The sequence below is a fragment of the Orcinus orca genome, chromosome 17 (genome assembly GCF_937001465.1).
Source record: "Orcinus orca chromosome 17, mOrcOrc1.1, whole genome shotgun sequence".
NCBI classification, from domain to species: Eukaryota; Metazoa; Chordata; class Mammalia; order Artiodactyla; family Delphinidae; genus Orcinus; species Orcinus orca.
In genome coordinates, this window is record NC_064575.1 from 3,323,540 (window position 1) to 3,342,430 (window position 18,891).

Here is an 18,891-nt window from a genome sequence, read left to right on the forward strand (position 1 = left end):
GTCTAAAACATCGCCAACACTATTTACCTACCCTCCTCCCGCAGGTCCTCAATTGTGGAAGTCTTCAGGTCCCAGCTCCCACACAGTCAAGAAATGTAACACAAACACAACCAAGAAAAACTACTTCACACGCACCTCCTATGTGACACCCATTCTTCTAGGGGCTAAATACAGCAGTGAACAAGTTTCCCATAAAAACGTATGGACTCCACCTTCCCTAAGTTACAGCTATTGGCCACAGCACAGCCACATGGGGAGACTTCCAAGCACACTTGTCTACTGCTCTGGACTGATTTCACTTCAGCTTCCTTCAGCCTAATTCTTCCATTACTACCTAGGAACTCATCAGGCAGTAACTCTGTCCTACTTACTGTGAGGTAATAGCACCTTCAATGTTGGTATTGACACTCTACTTATTTTTGAAGCTTACAGAAATATGTGGATTTTATGTCAGTGACTATTCACATTACCTTTCCCAGTGGGATATTCAATTCTCGAACGGCTAATTTGCTCCAGCTAAATGGGGTGGAGGTGGGGCCCGCCGGGGGCAGGAAAGAGGAACTGTTGATGAAAACTCCTTAAATCTCATCACTTTAACTCTAGTTTTTATTTTGATAATTCAACTCAAATCCCCGAATTTCACTCTGACCTGTAGACAATCGCTGTCAAAGTCTAGTCTTGTTAATACTTTAAATATTCTTCCATCTATGAGGCATACACAGATTTGACGTCTGCGTGTATGTAAGCATTTCAGAACTCCCGCCATGGCTTCTCAATGTTCATACCAACGCTCATCACCCTCAGGTGAGCAGGAAAACCAAGGTGGCCATTTTCTGCTTTCCTGGGACAGTGCTTCGCTAACTGCCACTACACCTTTCTAACTGACTTCCTGTATGTGTTCATTTAACACAGTGACTCTGTCCTGGAAATAGACGCTAGCAAATATTACCCTTGAGAACATTCACTTCCAGTTACTTTATAACTGGCTGGCATTTTCCAATATAAGGTTCACTATTTGGTCTCTCATATTACGTTAAGTGCACACAAGGGATGCACTCACGTGCTCTGCTCAGAACCAGCCTGCATCCCTCACCAGGGGTCCAGGAAAGAAGACAAACGTGCTCTGTACTACTGCTCAATACTAGTCCCTTAATACTTACAACCAGGCAGCCACCACTTAATTAAAACTGGACTTTAAAATCACCTTAATAGTTGGGAAAGTAGAACTTTTTAAACAAAAAGTAAAGCAAGCATCAATATCTAAATAAAAATAACAAAATGTGATACATGATTAATAACAAGAAACTTTATTGAATTAACAAATTTAAAAATGGATCACTTAATTTAAAAGTGGGACTATTTTAATTTTATTCTTATTAAATTCATTCTTTCAAAAATGCACGTTATTTTTCAAATGATAAAAGGTTACTCTGTGACCTGACGAAGTAGAGGTGGGATGGTACCAGTGGGCCAATTCCTCTATGTGGGGTCTGAACATGGACTTTTAGATGTTGTTTTCTCTATTACATCAAACTGACCTCCAGTAAGCAGTGGAGAAGAGGGAGAGAAGGGGAGTGCAAAGCAGGTACTCAGATCTCTCTATAGAGGTTTGAGAGCGCAGACGGAGCACAATGAAATGTGGACTTTGTAACAGTGGCCTTAAGATGTGCTAGACCAAGTGTGAAAATCATTTTTTCTTATTCCTAACAAAACAGATGGCACACACTTAACTGTAAGGTCCTTCCTGCAAATGAGCTGCGTTACAGCCCACGTATTAGTCTGTTCCACAACCTCATTCTTGTGTGACAGAAAGAGAGTCAGGACAGAAATGTGCTCCATTAGTCTCCATACGGAAAGGTCACAGCGTTAATGATTTATATAAACCTTAAAGTCCTTGGTCAGCACAGATTTCCAAATCAAAGTTAACTCATGAACTGTTTATAAGAACAACACTATCCTAAAATGCTAACGTTTTCTTCCCAGTATGTCTTCCTACAAAACGAAAAAATGGTCAAAAGTTTTCATTCTTTGCCTGAGCTGGGATTTAGGAAAAGCCTACTAGACTACAACAATGTTCTGCAAAAGTAAAATACACTACAAAGTCAAACAGGTAAATAAACAACAAACCAAACTGATTTCAACAAAGTCAAGTCATGTTTCCAAAAGTAAAATCTATTACGAACAAGTAATAAACATGTACAAGAAATTACAAGAAATGAGGATCACAGTTAGTTACAAATGCAAAATAATAACTAATTATCCCAGACTTGTGAACATAATAATTAAAATCAATTTCATATGCTAGTTGAAATATTATGTACAATTTAGATAAGCTGGTCAAGTATTATCTGAATACACACCATGTTTGATAAACTTATAATTACATTACCTCTTTTAATATTTGCAGGTACATGCCAATATAGGAAAAAATGTAATTTCCATTTGTGTATTAACTGAGAAGAATAACATTTTTACTGTGTATGTTTCAGATTGTAAAAAAGTTAAGGTACATTTTCCTTTAAGAAGGAAAAAAAAAGGTAAAAATAAACTGCCAAAAGTTTAATATCAACTTACTTATAAAAATGGAAAAAAAAAGTTTTGAAACAGATACCATACAATTATCATGTGGTCTCCTTACTGCTCTGCAACTACAGAAGGCATTTAAGGAAGGGATCCTATGTCAAAAACAGAGACTAACCCAAGGGATATATGTTACTTTAAAAATCTGATTTGCAGGAAAACTAGTTGGTTGGCCTAGTCTTAAAGCTAATTACAAAATCCATTTTCTTAATGGTCCAGGTGTTTTGCCAATTCTTCCAACTCAACAGAACTGTCAAAAAAGAAGAAATATTTTGTGAGACCTTTAAATACAGACAGTGGGGTGTATCCCTTCCCACATTTAACACAGCATACACCTTAAATTGCTGAAGAAAGAGGCATTTCTAAAAAAGATGCTGTGTTTTCCAGACATGAATAGTCACCTATATTAAGTGTTTGGCTCTTCCAACTTAGAATTACTAGGAATACATAAATAAAGAAACAGTGTAAAATATTTTCTCAAGTACCTCTCTCCTTAATTTCAGGTTAAAAAAATTAATTCCAAATTTGAACTTCTAGAGTAAGCCACCGTAGGCATCAGCTTTCTACATTAAATTGAATTTTCTTAAATCCAACAGAACTATGTCAGCACTTAAGCAGCCAATTGCCTGTATTCAATACAAACTGCAATATACCCAGTCATCATCATCATCATCATCATCATCATCATCATCATCTTTATCATCACGAGGCATCATGTAAACAAATCCAAGAGCCCTCTGGAAAAGCCAGATTTGCCCAACAGGACTGAAAAAAATGAACATCCCTCTCTTAGACCAATTAAAAAACCTGCCAACTCAGGAAGGGAGACACTGTTTCAAGCCACGAAGACACTCTCAATACCATTAATCTCCCGGCCCAGAACGAATCTTTGTAATAAAATGTGTACTGTCCTCAAGCCCAGAGAAAGTGCCGAGAGCCAAAGTCTCACACTATACTCGTGAAGGATATTCTCCCATTGTCTGCCTTCTAATTCACTTCTGTTTTCAGAAAATGTTTTAAACTATAAGAATAATTCAAAATAAGCATTAGACTAAAAAGTCTAATGTAAGTATAACTTAAAAAAGAAAAGAATCTTACACAAATTTCACAAAAGCTAATAAAAACAGCCAGCATTTTTGGTGCACCAACAATGACCAGGCACTTTAAATATACTATATCTACCACTCACCACACCCTGTAACGTGGGTCATGAGAACATCACGGTTCGGTAACACTAAGTAGCAAAGCAGTTCAAAGCCTGTTTGGCTCCAGGGAGTATCTTCCTACCGTGTGAGCCCCCCCAGTCCCACACTCCTAGTATCCCCACCTCTGTCTCAGGTATGATGTGTGTAATTCTTCTCTCAATTTTAAATTATATTTCTGTGGCTCACAAAAATCACTCAAGAATGAATCATTCAAATAACCTAACTTGCCTGTGCGGGGCTAATTCAAGAGAACACAGGCCGTACAAAGGAAGGCTTAGTGGAAAGCCTACGAAACCATGGCGGTGCTCATCTGGATTTCCTAAAATAAACACTAAAACCATCGGGCTGGATTTCAACAAGGCAGAGTAGTTTTTCCAGAACCAAAGTCTATAAAGACAAGCCATACACTTGTGCGGGTTTTCCGGAAGAACAAGAGTGGAAGCAGCTGACTGGATACAGTAGATACAGGACTGTGACCCTGTAATGCACAGTTAAGATTCAAACCTGTCATTTCTGCAGCAAGACGACATGAAGGTTGGCAAATTAAGTCAACCTCTTTATTTCTAGTAGGACGGCAAACAGTACGTTCCACGACAGACGCCAGCCACGGCCTTGCCCAGCACTGGGCAGCGTGAGCACGTGCACACACCGGGGCATCCAGGCAGCCCCCGAAGCAGACCCGAAGAGACCAGCCCATGGAGAACCACCCCATGTAAACAGGTGAGACGGGAACCCCAGGAGGCATGTACCTTCCACCGGTTTCCACACTCGTTGCAGACAACAAACGTTGTCATCGGTTCATCAGCACTCCGCGTTTGGACCTGTAGCAAAGTCGGGTGAAAAATACCACTTTTCACAATACTACAAAAAGTCCAACCTAATTAAGAACGGTACCACAGTAAAATGTATAAGAGCTCGAAACAAGCTCAGATAAGCGAAATAATGTCAAACAAACACACGTTTCCAAACTTCATTTTTCTAAGTCCTTGTCGTTTCATCTTTTATCTGTTCATCTAAAGTCACACATTATACTACTGATAAATGGCTAATAAATATGAAAATTTTTCATCATAACTAAGAAGCACAGAAATGTTAATTAAAAGACATATCAATTTTCTCTTACAAATTAGCAAGGATGTAAAAATTACAAAAATATTTCATTATGACAAATATAAACTGCCACCAACCTTTCTAAGTTAGGCAGCAACAGAGCCTTAAATACCCGTCTTCTGTGACCTAGGAACTTGATATCTGATCTATCGTAAGATGGTAATTAGAAACACAAATAAAGATCTGTGTGCAGCTCAACATCACTAATCATTGGGGAAATGCAAATTAAAACCACAAGAAAATATCACCTCACACCTGTTAGAATGGCTATCATCAAAAAGACAAGAAAAAGCAAGTTGTCAAGGGTGTGGAGAAAAGGGAACCCTTGTGCACTGCTGGTGAGAATGTAAGTTGGTGTGGCCGCTGTGGAAAATGGTGTGGAGGTTGCTCAAAAAATTAAAAATAGAGCTACCATACGATCCAGCAATTCTGCATCTTGGTACACAGCTGAAGGAAATGAAATCAGTATATCAAAGAGATTATCTGCACCCATGTTCTCTGCAGAATTATTCACAATAGCCAAGACATGGAAACAACCTAAATGTCCTTCAACAGATAAATGGATAAAGAAAAAATGGCATATATTCATGATGGAATATTATTCAGCCATAAAAAAGAAGGAAATCCTGCCATTTGAGACAACATGGATAAACCTGGAAGGCATTATGTTAAATGAAATATGCCAAACAGAGAGACAAATACTGTATGACATCACTTATATGTGGCATCTTAAAAAAAAAAAAGCTGAATTCACAGAAACAGAATAGATGGGAGGACATGGGAAGATGTAGATCGAAGGGTATAAACTTTCAGTTATAAGAAGAATAAGTTCTGAGGATCTAACATACAGCATGGGGACTATTTTGTTAGCGTAGATCTTAAGCATTCTCACCAAATGAAAAAAAAAAAGAAAGAAAAAAATGTGAGGTGATGGATGTGTTAATTATCTTGATCTTGGTAAGCATTCCATGACGTATGCGTATATCAAAGCATCATATTGTACACTTTAAATAAATACAATTATATTTGTCAATTATTTTTCAATAAAGTTGGGAGGGGAGATCTGTGTACAAGGATGTTTGAAGAGTATACTTTTATAATAACACAAACACTGGAAACAACCTGAGCATCCAACAGGGAAATAATGAGATAAGTTAGAGTCTACCCATCTGATGGAATATTATACAGCTATTAAGATGTTTATAAAGGTTTAAAAAAACAAAGGAAAATGCTTACACAAAGTGAGGAAAAGTATATAAAACAGTTTACAGTATTTAGCTGCAACTAGGTTTTTAAAAAATCCACAAAATACTACAAGCACCAAAATATAGAACATTGCCCTCTCTGGACGGCAGATTAATAAGTGATTTTAAATTTCTTGTTCATACTTTTCTGTATTTTCAAAATTTTCTATAAGTAGGTATACTTACAGAATAACAAATAAACTAAACATTATTTTTATAAAGTGCTTAATTTTCTGTCAATCAAAAAATGCAATCCCCTCAGTCTCTCTAGTAACCGGAAACAATTAGTTGTTCTTTAAAGGGAAAATTTTGAATTTAGCGGATTACAGACATAGCACAGCCTATTTAGCAAATGAAATTAATGACAGTGAGAAAAAATTTTTTCACATATGCACATACAATCAAAACAACTATAACACAGCTCTTTTCAGTGGTTCAAGAACAAAAAGGAAAGTCAGTCACATCATATATGATGTGATAAATGAAGATAAAAGCCATCAATATGTTGCAAAAAAGGAATAAATAACTGGAAACCAGTTAAGCTAAAAGTACCCAGGCTCCGAGTGAGGGAGAGCAAAGAACTTTCCCTAAACTACATGATCCTGCCAAATAAAAAGAACTGTAGCCTGTTTATACACTAACCAATAATCCAGTGCTTTTTAGCTCTTAGAGAAAAAACATGGCCATTTTATTAAATTCTATAATATTTCATCAATTTCGGTTTGTACAGCTTTCACAGTAACAATTCCTATGGAAGTGTAACTATTTCAACTTACTTTCAATTAACTGGAATCTGCTAGTATTAAGAATGCACTGTTATACTTAAGAGATATCTCCTCTCAAAAAATACCAAAATACTGGTAATTATCTTTACTACTTGTTTTAAAATAGGAGTTGCAAGCATTCTTAGTATGAAAATAAGACTCTATAAACAATCACAAACCTGTGTGTAAGTGCAGTTCTTCTTCTTGCATTTGCCACATGTGAACAAGTCCGTCTGGGTCCCACCTGTCTTGGCCATCTGATGCTCTCTGATGGCTTCTTTGGTCAAGTTTTTCCGCATCTCTTTGAGCTCATCACTGGCCATCTCCTGTTCGGAAGGTGGCAATACCACTCAGTTACGGGCATCTTCTATACATATGCGGAATGCTTTTTACACTCCCTTAGTTTAACACTAACAAGATCAAAATCAACTTTTAAAGTCTTAAAAAGTGAAAAATTAATATTTTTCCTCAAAGAACTCATAAGAGTTTGCTTACTCTTAAAATTTTTTCAAATACTTTTAAGTCTGCAGGTGAAAACTGGATTTAATTACTGTTCAAAGGCTTATAAACAATGTAAACCTGTAGCAATGAGCACCTCTCGTATCCAGACTATGGTCTCTACTATTGCACTCACCCACCCCCACTACCGACAAAGGAACCAGAGGCCTCTGGAGGAATGTCTCGTTCCAGTTCTGAGTCAAGAAAAGCAGAAGATAAGTCAGAGTCATCTTGTGCCAGAAAGCACGGAAACTACCTGATTACTTTGAGTGAGTCACACGGACAGAGGAGCTACATGCAGGACCTCCCACTGGCCAGAGAGGATGATTTCTTCAGCCAACAATATGAATTACGGAAAAGACCAATCCCCACTGGATAAATAAGAAGTCACAAGTCCGTGACGACACTTAAAAAAAGAGAGCACAAACGTTTGCAAGAATGGCAACAAAAGCCTCCACTGGCAGTTAGTAGGGCGCCAACTCCTCCTTCTGATAACTGTTAACCAAAAGGAAAGAATTACACATTCACCCTGCCTTTCCTGTTCTAACCAACAGTGTAACCAAGAGCCTTCAACTCAGGGAAAGTGCTTATCAAAGAAATCTAGCTAATAAATGTGAAAGCAATGACACAATTTTAGAAATCTCTATTTTGCAACCCCTAATGAAATCACCAATTCAGTGGATGAACACATAGATGAAAGGCTGATGGAGAACTTTACAACGGAGGGATCAGACTGTCAGTACACAAACCCCTGATCAATTTCCGCACCCTAAGAGTCGAGCAACAAAACGTGTCTCCTGATGTGATGCAATATGAAATAAGAAGGACCACTGATGAAATATTTACGCAGGAAAAGTTAAACCTGCATGTAACCAAGCCTATAGAACTAGCTTCCAGTTCATAGAAAATGAAGGGGACAGAAAAGTTAAATAACATCATGAGGAAGAAACAGGCAATTCATACTGTGAGATATACAAGAGAAAAACTGGTCTCTTCAACAGGTCAATGTTATGAAAAAAAGGGGGCACGAGCAGGAGAAGAAAATGCTTTAGATTTAAATATGTACACAGAAAATCTTAAGAGACCAAACTTAAGGTAACATCTAGACTTTGGATCCTGATACAAAATAAATGAACAATCGAACATAATATGAACATGAACTAGATATTAGATATACCAAGGAATTATCATTAGATTTGTTACATGTCATGATGCCAATGTAGTTACATAAGAAAAGTATCATATTTTTAAAGATATCTCTCAAGGATAGAAAGGTAAAAGGATATAATGTCTGGAATTTGCTTGAAAATAATTCAGGGGAGGGCTTCCCTGATGGTGCAGTGGTTGAGAATCCACCTGCCAAAGCAGGAGACACGGGTTCGAGCCCTGGTCCAGGAAGATCCCACATGCCGCGGAGCAACTAAGCCCATGCGCCACAACTACTGAGCCTGTACTCTAGAGCCCATGAGTCACAACTACTGAGCCCGTGTGCCACAACTACTGAAGGCTGCGTGCCTAGAACCCGTGCTCTGCAGCAAGAGAAGCCACAACAATGAGAAGCCCGCGCACCGCAATGAAGAGTAGCCCCTGCTCTCCCCAACTAGAGAAAGCCTGCGCAGAAACGAAGACCCATCATAGCCAAAAATAAATAAATTTATTAAAAATAAATAAATAAATCCTGGATGTCATTTCTAAAAAAATAGTGATAATAATAATTCAGGGGAAAAGAAAGAAAACAAAAAAAGGGATAGATGAAGAAGGTGACTAGTTATTGAAAATACTTGAACCTTAGGTGATGGATATATAGGATTTCATTATACTTTGTTCTCTACTTTGTGACAGTTTTAAATTATTTTAATGAGGTTTTAAAAAATGAATTTTAAAAATATAACATTTTTATTAGCTATATAGAAAGACAAATTCACTGTCTTGGATGCTTAGTCAGATAGTGAGACTGCAGACACACTGCAGCTATTATCTATGAACAGCTACATCTATAAATAGCAGACAATGAATTCCATTTTCTCCACCATTTTCTAAATATATATAAGGAATAGTCAATAAGATATAACCAACTTTACAGTATTTAACCATGAAAAGAGCTTAGAGGTTACAAAGTCTGTTTGCAATTAGAGATTCGACTCTTTGATTCTAAATGGATCTACAATAAGTAAAAAACACTTTTGTTTTTAGACAATAATTTTTAAGGCAATCACCCAAAGATCACGGCACAGTTGTGAAAGGAACAAAATACTGAGGCCAACAGATTCAATCACCTTAAGTATTTGTCTGGTATACTGTATATATAAGTATATTAGAATAGCTAATAACAGTTTATTAATATGTAGTATTTATACAGTACTTCATGATTTAAATAGACTTTACACTTGATATCATGGAATACTGTCATAGAAATGTACAAATATACTCACCTCTGCCGTCATTCTAGCAAACAAGTCAGGAGGAATATTCCCACACAGCACATTTTTCCTTAAATTTGGATTCTTAGCATCCTTAAGATTTGATATCCTACTTCGTACTCTATTTTTGTATTTCATGTCCGTATTCCTTATTTCTTGATAGATAGGTACTAGGCCATTAAGGAAAAAAAGGTTAAGTTATAAAGGTAAGATAACTTTTTCCTATTCTGCCGCAATAAGAATTCCTGAAATTTCTAAGCAGTGTTTCCAATTTAGATTAAGTTAACAATAAGGCACTGTTTCTGCCTGATTTCTTGATCTGTAACTGGCAAAAAATAGTGATCATACTTTTATGCTATGAATGAGCAATACTTTCTCAATGTTTAATGCCAAGCAAGACACAAAGTAAAAGGGTTTCAAAAGGTAACTCAGATATGCAATCTGAGTGAGAAAACTTGAGAATAAGAGCTTGAACTTACACATGCTTTCCCTTGCCCAAATCTGCATTCTACCAAGGATCCTAAGAGTCTCAAGAAGACTACACAGGGACTTCCCCGGTTGGCACAGTGGTTAAGAATCTGCCTGCCAAGTCAGGGGACATGGGTTCGATCCCTGGCCCAGGAAGATCCCACATGCCGCGGAGCAACTAAGCCCGTGAGCCACAACTACTGCACCTGCGCTCTAGAGCCCGCAAGCCACAACTACTGAGCCCGTGTGCCACAACTACTGAAGCCTGCGTGCCTAGACCCCGTGCTCCGCAACAAGAGAAGCCACCGCAATGAGAAGCCCACGCACTGCAACGAAGAGTAGCCCCCGCTCACCGCAACTAGAGAAAGCCCATGTGCAGCAGTGAAGACCCAACGCAGTCAAAAATAAATAAATAAGGGCTTCCCTGGCGGCACAGTGGTTAAGAATCCGCCTGCCAAGTCAGGGGACACAGATTCGATCCCTGGCCCGGGAAGATCCCATATGTCACGGAGCAACTAAGCCCGTGAGCCACAACTAGAGCCTGTGCTCTAGAGCCCGCGAGCCACAACTACTGAAGCCCACGCCTAGAGCCCATGCTCCGCACCAAGAGAAGCCACTGTAATGAGAAGCCTGTGCACCGCAACGAAGACCCAACACAGCCAAAAATAAAAACAAATAAATAAATTTATTTAAAAAATCAAATCAAATCAAAAAAAAAGAAAAGGCTACACAGCACCCTGGAGGGCCTTCTGAGAGAAAATCTTTCACAGTAGCCCTGAGGGATCATTTCCTCCTTGGCTCAGCAAGAAGCTAGTTTAGCAGGTGGCTTTCTCAAGAGAACAGGCAACAGCAGGGGCCCAGCTCCAGAGCAGCTCCCTTTCTAACAAGGCCATTTCCTCAACCAGGACAGTCCCACAGTCACACTGTCACCTAGATGTTCCCTGTTCTCTGGACCCACGTGCAAGACCCCTCCCTCTCCCAGAGCCCTTCCCAAGGCCCCCAGCATGAACACACTCCTGTCCAGGATAATGAGCTCAGGGGATTGTATACACTTTGCTGAGTACCCCCAAAGATGAAACCCTACTTCCCATTTACTAGCATGTGTGTTTTCCATGCCCTTCTGCACAACTTCAATTGAGATGCTACGTTCTCAATTTGCAAGGCAGAAAAATAAAAATACTATCAGTACTATGTGTTTTACTTTTGAATGACAGGAAAACAAGAATAATAAAATGACACGGATAGCCCTCCCCTTTCCCATCAAAACAATCAAGATAGAAACTGAAGAATAAAACTTTGAATTCTTTACAGGAAGAAAAAATAATCTAGCGGATTTCTTAAAACAATTATGAATATACATGCAAAGGATATCTTCCTCGATTTGAGATCCTAATTCTTCCTCGTCAGCTCCAATAGCGATGTAGTCATCTAAACACAGGCACAGAGAATTGTCATGAAAAAGTGATTATAACACATTAAAAGAAAATTTCAATACAGGGTCAGTTAAACTGTATTCCTATTTCTTCAACCCCACTTGCCCTGTACAAAGAATCCTTTCAGTTTAGTTTCATTAGAGTCTTGTGTCTCTACTACCCACTATGCTCCTCCTCTGGATTCACCTAATGTCCAAAGGGCTCCTGCATGGATGACTCCTTATCCCTCAGGAGTGGGGAAGTAATGCATCCAGCAGGCAACTCCTCACTTCACAACTCCATAAATTCTCGTTGCTCCAGCAGAGAGTAGAGAAAGTTATAAAGAACTGTCTTGTCTCCTGTGACTCAGGCTTCAATGCCAAGAAACCATTCATTTCATCTGCCAGTCACATATATGGACAAAATCAGAAGACTCCTATGCAAATATTCAAAGGGATAGAAGGAAATAAAAAGAAACTAGGAAGAAAAAGAAAAAATATATAAAGAGACAGTAAAGGAATCAGAGTAGAAAGGGCAGAATAAGGAGAAAACTGGGTCATACTAACTGTGGTTCAGTACAATAGAAAAGAGAAGGGATGAATTTGTATAGGAGGGTAAATATTTCTATACATGAAACTTTTAAAAGCAAAATTTTACATAAGAATGAGTACCTCCAAGTTAAATTAAAGCTCCCATATACAACTCAAGCTCTCTTTTCCACTTTAAAAAAAGTAGGAAATGAAATTATGAATATAAAACTTACTATATGTCATACTAACATTTAACAATGGGACCCAAATACAGTATTGTTAACTCCCAATCTTGAGGGTAGAGTACTTAGTTTGCAGACTAAACGTGAGGAGAAAAAAGATTGCGAAGAAAAGCTTAAATTACTACAAGTCAGGGGAAACATCCACATATTAGAAGGAACCTATTTCTCAGAAATACACAGTAATAAGCAGAGGTCCAGTTTGCACCCTCCTCTCTGCCATCAGTAACCCCCATCACAGCAGGCCCTCCCTGAGCTGGGCACTGGCAAGCAGCTATCATCAGGATCCCACCGGGAGGACAGAAACAAGGAGGTGGACAGGGCGGCAGTGGCAGCCGTCAAATGACTGACCACCGAAACTCACGAGACGTACGCGAAACTCACCTCCCGTTCGGAGAGCCGCAGCAAGCATCTCCCTACACTTTAACCGCACAGAATCAGAAGTGCTTGGTGCCCGAGGAAAAGACGAAACGTAAGTGTCTCGGGCATTTGTCTCATCCTTTCTGCTGCTTACGTTGCCACTGGAGCTACTGAAGTACACGTACACGCACACACACACACCAAAAAGAAGTCAGGAAAACTCTCTTAAAGTGAACATCGTTACTATCACTCTCTAAAAACAAAAATTTGGGGCATAAATATATGAAACTGTATTTCAGTGACTTACATGAAAAAAAATTGCCTGCATATAGATTAAAAAGTTAAAATTTTAGTAAAGATGACACAAATCTCATGTCTTTTATTTTTTTAACCTTGATCATCCTTTTAAACATTAAACAATATTTTTCATATAGAAAATACACATTACAGCTCAATACAACAACTGCAAAGCAAGGATCTTGGTTATGACAGGGGTAAAGGGATGGCACCAGAGAATATGACTGCTCTCGACCAAAAACAGAGGGGAAAATGCTTGAAAAACCCTGTTGCAACTAGACAACCAGGGAGGTTTACACATACAACACCCACTTTAGGATAAAAACCACGTGTAGTGAGAAGTAGTTGTGAAAATACAACAATGTCTCTTAATTTCTCCCCAGAAACATCAATTCAATCAGGACAGTTGAGCAATTTTTCCAGTCAGCCTAATCATTTCCACTACTTCTGATTAACTTCCTACATTAGATTCTTAGCAAAATACCTTGCTGACTGGTTTCAGCTAACTTTATCCTAGTGCAGATTTCTGCCACAAACCTTTCCAGATGAAGCCAGCCCTCCACCCCACGGATGTGAGTGGCTGCGCTCACAGACAGCCCACGCAGGCAGGGCGGCCGCTCTGCAGGCCTTCAGAGTCCTGCTGCCCGTCTCCCAGAGTGCCGTCTACACACAGGTCTGTGTCTGCGGCCACCAGCCCGAGCTTCTCACGGGCAAAGGTGAGCATTCACTCAGTTCACTCCTCTCTGTGCCCCGGGGCACAGCACCCAGCTTTCAGCGCACACCAATGAGCATGCCCTGTTTACAAACGCCACTCTCGGCTCCTTCAAGGACGAGCTCACTCTGTGCCCGTGGCCCAATGCCTCGCTCGCCCCTGGGAGCTGCCAGGAGGACGATGGGCCTTCTCTCCCCTCACGTCACCACCTCTGGCGCCACTTCTGACATTCTAAGCAGCTAACCGCACCACTTTCTCCTTAAATCCTTACACCAAGGCGTAAAACCCTCCTCACCTGCAACTCACTTAGATCTAACCTTCTATCTTCCTTTAGATGATACCTCAGACTCATTTCTCCAATATTTTACAATTTTTCTTCACTGTTTGAATGAGTGAGAGTGTGTGTATGTGTGTCTGTGTGTGTGTGTGTGTATGGAGATACCAATCACTTACCTCGTCAGACTTTGTACAAAATAATCCTATGCTTTTGTAGAAAGGCTCTATCCCTAAACTTCAATTACTTAAAACTGATGAAAATATACTAAGAACTTACTCCTCCTTCAATGTCTATTTAAAATATTTGTCTATACCTTTATATATTATATTCCAGGCATTAAATCATTCATTACTTTGAATGTAACACAACTGAAAGCATGTGTTAAACAATCCATAAATTATGGCCTGTACTTTTCAAAAATATCAAGGTCATGAAAGACAATGACAGACTGAAGCATTACTCTAGATTAAAGGAGCCAGATATGATAACCAAATGCAATGTGACCCGAGATGATATTTTGGGAAATTATTTTTCCTTTGCAACAAAAGATATTATTGGGACGCATGGTAAAATATGAACAAGGTCTGCAGATCAGGAAAAAGTATCAGATTAATGTTAATGTTCAGATATTGATATCTGTATTGTGGCTATCTGTGAGAAAATGTCCTTGTTCTTAGAAAAGACACATTGATGTATTTAGCATTTAGGGGTATAAAGGGCATAATGTCTGTAAATTATTCTTGTCTGGTTCAAAATAAAACTCGTGTGTATATTCATTTATACACACATATGCAAATACATATATAAATATCACTGGGGCAATTTGGGAGTTCTCTGCACTATTCATACCATTTTCTAAAAGCCCAAAATTATCTCAAAATAGTTAGAAAAAAACTGAATAAACTTTATTAACAACTGGTGTTTAACTCTATCTTTAGCTTACCTTTTTTATCATCAAGTTAGTTAGTACTTCTACATAAAAAAACAGTGTAGGGGATATTAATCACAGCTGATTAATAAAAAATGAGGAGTACGTTATCAATCTGGGGAAAATATTGAGAAGTAAATGGAGTTAAAGTAGGTGGCCTAAAATGTGCGTGTGTGAGAATCACCTGAAGGGCTTGTTAAAACACGTGGCTGGCACCACCACCAGAAACCCTGGTTCTGTAATTCCAGGGTAGAGCCCAAGAATCTGCTTTTCACAAAGCTGCCAGGTTTGCTCCTGGGGACCACCCTTTGAGAAGTACTGCTCTAAGTCAAAGTCAAGCCTCCCAAGAACAGAGGGTATGTATTTAATCTACTGAATAATAGGCACATCCCTGATCACGTCAGCATGGGGACACAGCACAGTTCACTGCATGTCACAGGAAAGAATAAATGCAAAGGCCTCTTAAGTGGCAAAGGAATAACTTGAACTCTTCATTACTGAACACGTTTTAAGTTCTTACAACAAACAGCTAAATTGGGAAGGAAAACAGAACCATGAAGAGGAGAAACAGATTCAGGGACAAAAATATCTAAAACAGAAATGTGGCAAATAAAGGAAGTAACCACATGAACCCTAGTCACCTAGTCAGTCCCCCCACTACCACCTCTCCCAGTGCCACCCCAGGGCCCATCCAACTACACTCGCCAAGTGCAATGTAAATCATTTCTCTTTTACGTAGTATCTTCTAACTCTCTTTTAAATTTCCAAGAAATCTTATAAGAAATCTTAGATATCTGGCTATATACATTTATACTGATTCCGTGTGATTGGAAAAAAGAAAGTACAGACATGGGATCAGAAGACCATGGAGGAAGTGACGGTCAAATAAAACTATGACCTTCAACATAAATGAGTTTCCATAAAGTGAAATACCTTTCTTCTCTTGCTTCAGGGCTATTCTGTGATGTAACTGCAGTATCTTTTTTCTTTTCTTCAGAGTCTTTATCTGTTGATGGTCCATCTGAAAATTTATGAAATTCCTAAGTTGTTAGCACTTGTTTAAACAAAACAAGACAAAACAAAACATGGGACTGCTACAGGTTATCAAGCTATTTATGCAACCAAAAAAACCCCCACTAAAATCCTAAGTTTTTAACAAGTAAATGAAGTTTATGCAAGCTATTCTATTAGCATATGTACATGGGTGCTCAGTCGGCATTCCCAAATAAACTCCTTCATTTGGTGGGAACCATAAATTCATACGCCAGTGGTAACAAAAGGGAGAAAAGTATTCAGAACAAGGGAAGGAAGGAATATGGCAAAACATTAGCACTGTCATTTAAAATACTGAAAGTGCAAAGCATATACAGCTATATCGTTTTGATAATTTTTCATGAAGTCAAAAAATTTGAGGTGGTACTCAAAATACAAATAAATATTTCAGGGATAGTAAACAAAGAACATTTTCATAGAATACACTTCAGGATTATTAGTTAGGCCTACCCAGCACCTCCTCTACCTTAAAGAATCTGTAAACTAATACAGATTATTAATACTAATAGAGCACAAGCTTTAAGACTTAAGGAAGTGAGCAATTAGGCATGGGGAAATAAAGTACGTAAAATAGGCTGGGTCAAGGCAATACTTCAGCACTGAAAAGAAACATTCATGTTTAAATCAACCAAAACAGCCTTGAAGCTAGGTTCAGAAAATGTTTGGATCTACTGTGTAACCCACTTTGATCTACATTTTGATCCCTACATGAGCTACATAAATAAGAACTACATAAATAATTCCATTCTCCACATCCCTCTGTATAGAATACAGAAGAACAAACATCCAACTGTGTGGCAGGACCACCTAGACAACTCTAAGCATGCCCTCGTGCTCAAGCTCCCATCCCAAACCATTCCATCCAAATCTCTGGCAGTGAGGCATGAGCGTCACCAGATGACCTAATACACCAACCCGGATGACACTGACTGACCGAGAATGGTCCCAATCGCAATTCTAGAACTTCACTTGTAAATGTTAGGGTGACCAAACCTGAAACACAATTCAAGTCCCTATGACACACGTCAGTTCTCACACACCAATTTTATTGCCCCCTTTATTCTATAATTCCCCTGGAAGGCCTAAACACACTACAGTATTGTGAGGTAGAAAACAAAGATCAATAATGACATTACAGAATACAGCAAGGACTAAGACGTATTCCCAAAGTAACAGGTAGAAAGCTTCGGAAAGGTGACATAACCAGGCGATACTGTCTAACAAGCGTCCAGTGATGGTGGGGGAGCAGTAAAGCAGCTCTAGTGCAGTGTGTACTGGGGCAGTCCTCTGAGAAGGCAGGGCAGTAGAGGTATGACCAGTCTTAAAAACATTCCTACTCTGTGAACAGAGTGCCGTGGGTAATAGAGCAGAACCCCGGGGAAGTGCTCCAGCGCTGGGCTCAGACTGTCTGCAGATCACATCCCACCCTGGCTACTCACTACCAATCCAGCTGCGCACAAGGTGCCTAATCTCCCAGTGCCTCGGCTGCCTCATCACAAAATGCGGGTTACAATAGCACCGAGCACACCGGATCGTCAGGAGAACTAAACGCACTAATACAGGTCAATGCTTGGCATATCTTTTTTTTTTTTTTTTTTTGCAGTATGAGGGCCTCTCACTGTTGTGGCCTCTCCGGTTGCGGAGCACAGGCTCCGGACGTGCAGGCTCAGCGGCCATGGCTCACGGGCCCAGCCGCTCTGCGGCATGTGGGATCTTCCCAGACCGGGGCACGAACCCGTGTCCCCTGCATCGGCAGGTGGACTCTCAACCACTGCGCCACCAGGGAAGCCCAATGCTTGGCATATCTTAAGTATTCAAAACTGTGCTACCTGGAAGCAGTAGATCTTCCAGAAATCTAGCTAACAATCTAAAGAAAAAGTTTTAAGCAGAGAGAGATTCATCACCCAGTAGATTATTCTGAAGCCAATAAAAATGAGCTATGATGATGGAAAAATACAAAAAAATTCCACTAAAAAGACAATATAGGGCTTCCCTAGTGGCGCAGTGGTTGAGCATCCGCCTGACGATGCAGGGGACACGGGTTCGTGCCCCGGTCTGGGAAGATCCCACATGCCGCGGAGCGGCTGGGCCCGTGAGCCATGGCCACTGAGCCTGCGCGTCCGGAGCCTGTGCTCCGCAACGGGAGAAGCCACAACAGTGAGAGGCCCGCGTACCGAAAAAAAAAAAAAAAAAAAAAAAAAGACAATATAAGTATACAGAGCATAAGTAAAATTATAGTTGAAGCAAAATTCATGTACCAGGAGGAAAAAGAGGAGAAAATACAAGATATTAACTGACAGTTGTATTTAGAGAGAGATTTAATAAGGATGATTTTTCCCTCCTCCAACTCTCCAAATTTTATTTAATGAACATGTAAATCTTTTAGGATAAATAAAAACATTTTTATAGAAGAACTTGTACTGATATTAGATACCTCCAATAAGTATACAAGAGTAAAACTTCTTTAAGATTAAATGAACATAACTGCAATGTCCACTCTTTTCTCCCACAAAACGTAAACCATTCTTTCCAGAAATAAAAATGTACATATATGGTCCTTAATCAACTTTCTGTTGCTAATTTTAATTACTTTAGAATGTGGAATTAATTTAAAATTTAAATGAAATATAGAGTTTCAGTGTGTCTTTAAAGATCAGCCTTTTTAAAAAAGCTTTTTATTCGGAAAGAACTCAACAATTGCACAGATGTTATAAGAAAGTATTACAAACAGCTTTACTCAGACCCCCCCCCCCAACTGTTTAACATTTTGGTACACTTCCTTCCTCACTCATTC

General features: G+C 39.2%; 1 protein-coding gene across 2 annotated transcripts in view; it reads right to left on the minus strand.

Annotated features, from left to right (window-relative positions):
- Positions 1–1,286: 1,286 nt before the first annotated feature.
- TCEA1 (transcription elongation factor A1) overlaps positions 1,287–18,891 on the minus strand; it is a 33,137-nt gene continuing 15,532 nt past the window's right edge. For both annotated transcript variants that reach the window (XM_004275014.4, XM_049700628.1), the window contains exons 4-10: positions 15,978–16,065; positions 12,855–13,000; positions 11,661–11,717; positions 9,834–9,988; positions 7,083–7,229; positions 4,535–4,606; positions 1,287–2,830 (exon numbers count right to left, since the gene is read on the minus strand). In XM_004275014.4, coding sequence (XP_004275062.1) covers positions 2,822–2,830; positions 4,535–4,606; positions 7,083–7,229; positions 9,834–9,988; positions 11,661–11,717; positions 12,855–13,000; positions 15,978–16,065 — 674 coding nt within the window. In that variant the 3' untranslated portion in view covers positions 1,287–2,821. The remainder of the gene's footprint in view (positions 2,831–4,534; positions 4,607–7,082; positions 7,230–9,833; positions 9,989–11,660; positions 11,718–12,854; positions 13,001–15,977; positions 16,066–18,891) is intronic.